Here is a 4,036-nt window from a genome sequence, read left to right as displayed (position 1 = left end):
ATGGTGTCGCTGGGCTCAACCTCGAGGGTGATGGTCTTGCCAGTCAGCGTCTTGACGAAGATCTGCATACCACCTCTCAGACGCAGGACAAGATGGAGGGTGGACTCTTTCTGGATGTTGTAGTCGGAGAGTGTGCGTCCATCTTCCAACTGTTTGCCGGCGAAGATCAAACGCTGCTGGTCAGGAGGAATGCCTTCCTTGTCTTGGATTTTAGCTTTGACGTTCTCAATGGTGTCGCTGGGCTCAACCTCGAGGGTGATGGTCTTGCCAGTCAGCGTCTTGACGAAGATCTGCATGCCTCCCCTGAGGCGGAGCACCAGGTGGAGAGTGGACTCTTTCTGGATGTTGTAGTCAGAGAGGGTGCGTCCATCTTCCAGCTGCTTACCAGCAAAGATCAGACGCTGCTGGTCAGGAGGAATGCCTTCTTTGTCTTGGATCTTGGCCTTGACATTCTCTATGGTGTCACTTGGTTCCACCTCAAGAGTGATGGTTTTACCAGTCAAGGTCTTCACAAAGATCTGCATGCCTCCCCTGAGGCGGAGCACCAGGTGGAGAGTGGACTCCTTCTGGATGTTGTAGTCAGAGAGGGTGCGTCCATCCTCCAGCTGCTTGCCAGCGAAGATCAGACGCTGTTGATCAGGAGGAATGCCTTCCTTGTCCTGGATCTTGGCCTTGACGTTCTCAATGGTGTCACTGGGCTCAACCTCGAGGGTGATGGTCTTGCCAGTCAGCGTCTTGACGAAGATCTGCATGCCTCCCCTGAGGCGGAGCACCAGGTGGAGAGTGGACTCCTTCTGGATGTTGTAGTCAGAGAGGGTGCGTCCATCTTCCAGCTGCTTGCCAGCAAAGATCAGACGCTGCTGATCAGGAGGAATGCCTTCCTTGTCTTGGATTTTAGCTTTGACGTTCTCAATGGTGTCGCTGGGCTCAACCTCGAGGGTGATGGTCTTGCCAGTCAGCGTCTTCACAAAGATCTGCATCTTTACGCTAAAAACAAAGATATTCACATTGATTAACTTCAAAGTATGTGCTGCATTGGTGAAAACCTAACAACGAGTACAGGTTAATTTAGTATTGTTAGAAAAGCCTAAGAATTTTCTAGAAATTTCTACAAAAGAAAGCGAAACAAAAGGAGGAATAACAGCAAACTGATGGCCGACACAGCCGTGAGGCAGGGCGTAACAAACGGGCGATTGAAAACAAAATGGCGACGTTATACCTCAGAAAATGGCCAGAAACAATAACAACGGAACAAAACGTTAATAACCACAGATACATGACAATTGATGAGTTATATTACGAGCAGGTAAATGTTTAACGACGTGTCAATTGCTGACAGAAGTCGTTGAAAGATAATACGCAGATGAATTGAGATTCACCGACCGTTTCGCGGAATAACAATTAGCTGCCAAAATTACCTAACGCGCACAAAACAAACAGAAAACACACCGATGTTTAGTATTTTAATATTCAGCCACATTAAGCTACAAAAACGGACGAATTAGTCCACAGAAACGACCGGGCCTGCTAGCATTAAAAGCTACCGAGTTAACCCATTCAAAGATAAACGTTTATATATTTCCACAAACGCTTCAAACCAAATAAAATAGTGTTGTTTTTAAGTAGCGATATAACTGGCGTCGTTTGTGTATATTTTACTTCATACTTACAAACAAATGTTCTTTTCTGGAAGAGTGCGGAATGCGCGAGTCTCTGTCTTCTCGTCACGGGAGCGAATGTAAGGGCTCAAAACAAAAGCTCCGGCTATTTATACAGAACGCGCTGTGTCCTTCCGCCGCTACGCCCAACGCACTATTTAAACAACTGCAGACATTCAATTTGAAAACCTGGTTTTGTGGCAAGCACCAGCATATGTGTTATGTTGAAGATATACAAATGCGCATTTTATAAATAAGTTTTGTGGACGTAAAACAGATATTTATGTTTATTTTATGTGTTCGTGAGGGTTTGGGGACAGGCGGAGTGATATGATGCACTGCTCTGATCAAACGTTTCGAGATAAAAACAAATGCACCACAAGGATTGAAAATAACACACTGGCCGAATTTGTATGAATATTTTTATTGAAACAATTCACTTTTGAAAAAAAAAAAACGAGGGAAAACAGGGCGTTTTGGCACTAGGAAAAGAAGAATGGCTCAATTTAATATCTAGGTCAATAAAATGCACTCAGGCACATAGCAACAGCATTCAGTGCGACACTGAGCGCTACGCCACGCTCTCATTTCCCAAAACATGACATAAAAAACTGCAATATTCAGGAAGTCCAGTGTAATTGATTTATGATCTATGTGAAAACCTTTATGGAAACGATTGGAAAAAAAACACAGTGCTGTGAAATATGATTACAATTGAAGATACCTGTTTTGTATTGTAATATATTTTAACATCTAGTTCATTTTTTACATCGTTTATACATCGCCTGAAAGCTGAATAAATAAGCTTTCCATTGATGTATTAGGTTAGGATAGGACAATATTTGGATGAGATACAACTATCTGAAAATCTGGAATATGAGGGTGCAAAAAAATATAAATATTGAGGAAAATCTCCTTCAAAGTTGTCCAAATTAAATCCTTAGCCATGCATATTACTAATCAAAAATTAAGTTTTGATATATTTACAGTAGGAAATTTACAAAATATCTTCATGGAACATGATCTTTACTTAATATCCTAATGATTTTTGGCATAAAAGAAAACTCGCTAATTTTGACTCATACAATGTATTTTTGGCTATTGCTACAAATATACCCCAGCGACTTAAGACTGCTTTTGTGCTCCAGGGTCACATATATTTATCATTATTTACTCTGTGCTAATGTACATAAAAAAAATTTTTTTTTTAATATAATTAAAATAATAACAATTGAAAAAAATGATAATTAAAAAAATGTAATTAAAGTAAAATAAAATAAAAGAAACTAAAATAAATAAAATTATAAATAAAAATGATACATTTTAGATTCTACATTTTTTAACGAAAGCATGTTGGCCCCAGTGATGGCAAATGTAAATATATTTTTCATAGTACTACAGATGTCTTTGTGCAAAGCTTTGAAAATAAAATTAAATAATCAATTTTAGATTGTATCAGCAAAAAGATTTTGACAGGTTTTGGCATCAATGATGGAACACACACTCCATATAAAATTAGTGTAAATAACATTTTCAGAAGTACTACAAATGTCTGTGCAAAGCTTTTTAAATAAAATAAAATAAAATCCTGGAGTGCACCTCTAAAAAGGAGATGTCTTACTTGGGGAAAATGTGTGACAGATAAACGGCACTCTTCAGTGTAAAGGGGTCTTTATTGCACAGCAGTGGCGCAGGATCCCCGTGCCGTGCGATGACCTCCAGCAGGAACGCTCTGGTCGCAGCGTCCAGCATCTCTTGACTGACTCCCTCGTCCTCCAGCGCCCAGCGCTCCTCCGTCTGCCTCCCCCAGCCCTGCCGCAGAGACAGTATCCTGGGGATCACCCGCGTCTCCTCCCCGCAGCGGATGTCAGGGTGGGCGTCTAGCATGGCGCGCATCAAGGTGGTCCCTGATCGTGGAACGCCACCCACAAACACTATCGGCGTGTTCTGGTTATACCGGTACTGTGTCTGGTTCAAGTTTCGAACCAGCACCACATGAGGTCTGGGAACCTTTCCAGGGCATGTTAGCACTTGATAAAGAGTAGTAAGCTTATAAGTTACGAAGAGCGTTAGCAGGAGTACGACTGCCCGTTTGACTGACAGCCGCATCACGCGAAGACGGAAAAAAGATTCAATTTAAACACAGAAGTGACTGCACTTGCTCTGTTGGCTACTTCTGCAAATATTTTGCTCATAACTGCAAGGCAGCAGCTTACAGGAACCATGAGTGTCTTACAAAGCTCATTTGATTAATCAGATCTTGTCTTTGAATTACACAGCATTCTTTAAAAATCACTTTTTTTTGCACATTAAAAAAGTGAAAGTGATTGATGCCACATGCACAGGAAATACAGGCTGAGCTGAAAAAAATAAAAAGA

At 41.3% G+C, this 4,036-nt stretch overlaps 1 protein-coding gene across 2 annotated transcripts in view; it reads right to left on the bottom strand.

Moving 5' to 3' along the window:
- Positions 1 to 1,743, bottom strand: part of ubc (ubiquitin C) — a 6,683-nt gene extending 4,940 nt beyond the window's left edge. Inside the window, exons 1-3 of one of the 2 annotated variants that reach the window (XM_016253496.1) lie at positions 1,671 to 1,743; positions 650 to 987; positions 69 to 193 (exon numbers count right to left, since the gene is read on the bottom strand). In XM_016253496.1, coding sequence (XP_016108982.1) covers positions 69 to 193; positions 650 to 980 — 456 coding nt within the window. In that variant the 5' untranslated portion in view covers positions 981 to 987; positions 1,671 to 1,743. Of the gene's footprint in view, positions 1 to 20; positions 988 to 1,670 lie in introns of both variants that reach the window. The other variant, XM_016253495.1, reaches the window with a different exon arrangement.
- Positions 1,744 to 4,036: the final 2,293 nt, after the last annotated feature.

The sequence above is a fragment of the Sinocyclocheilus grahami genome, unplaced genomic scaffold, assembly GCF_001515645.1.
Source record: "Sinocyclocheilus grahami isolate Dianchi unplaced genomic scaffold, SAMN03320097.WGS_v1.1 scaffold1186.1, whole genome shotgun sequence".
Lineage (NCBI taxonomy): Eukaryota > Metazoa > Chordata > Actinopteri > Cypriniformes > Cyprinidae > Sinocyclocheilus > Sinocyclocheilus grahami.
The sequence above is the reverse complement of the archived record's forward strand: the minus strand, read 5'-3'. Positions and strand labels throughout refer to the sequence as shown.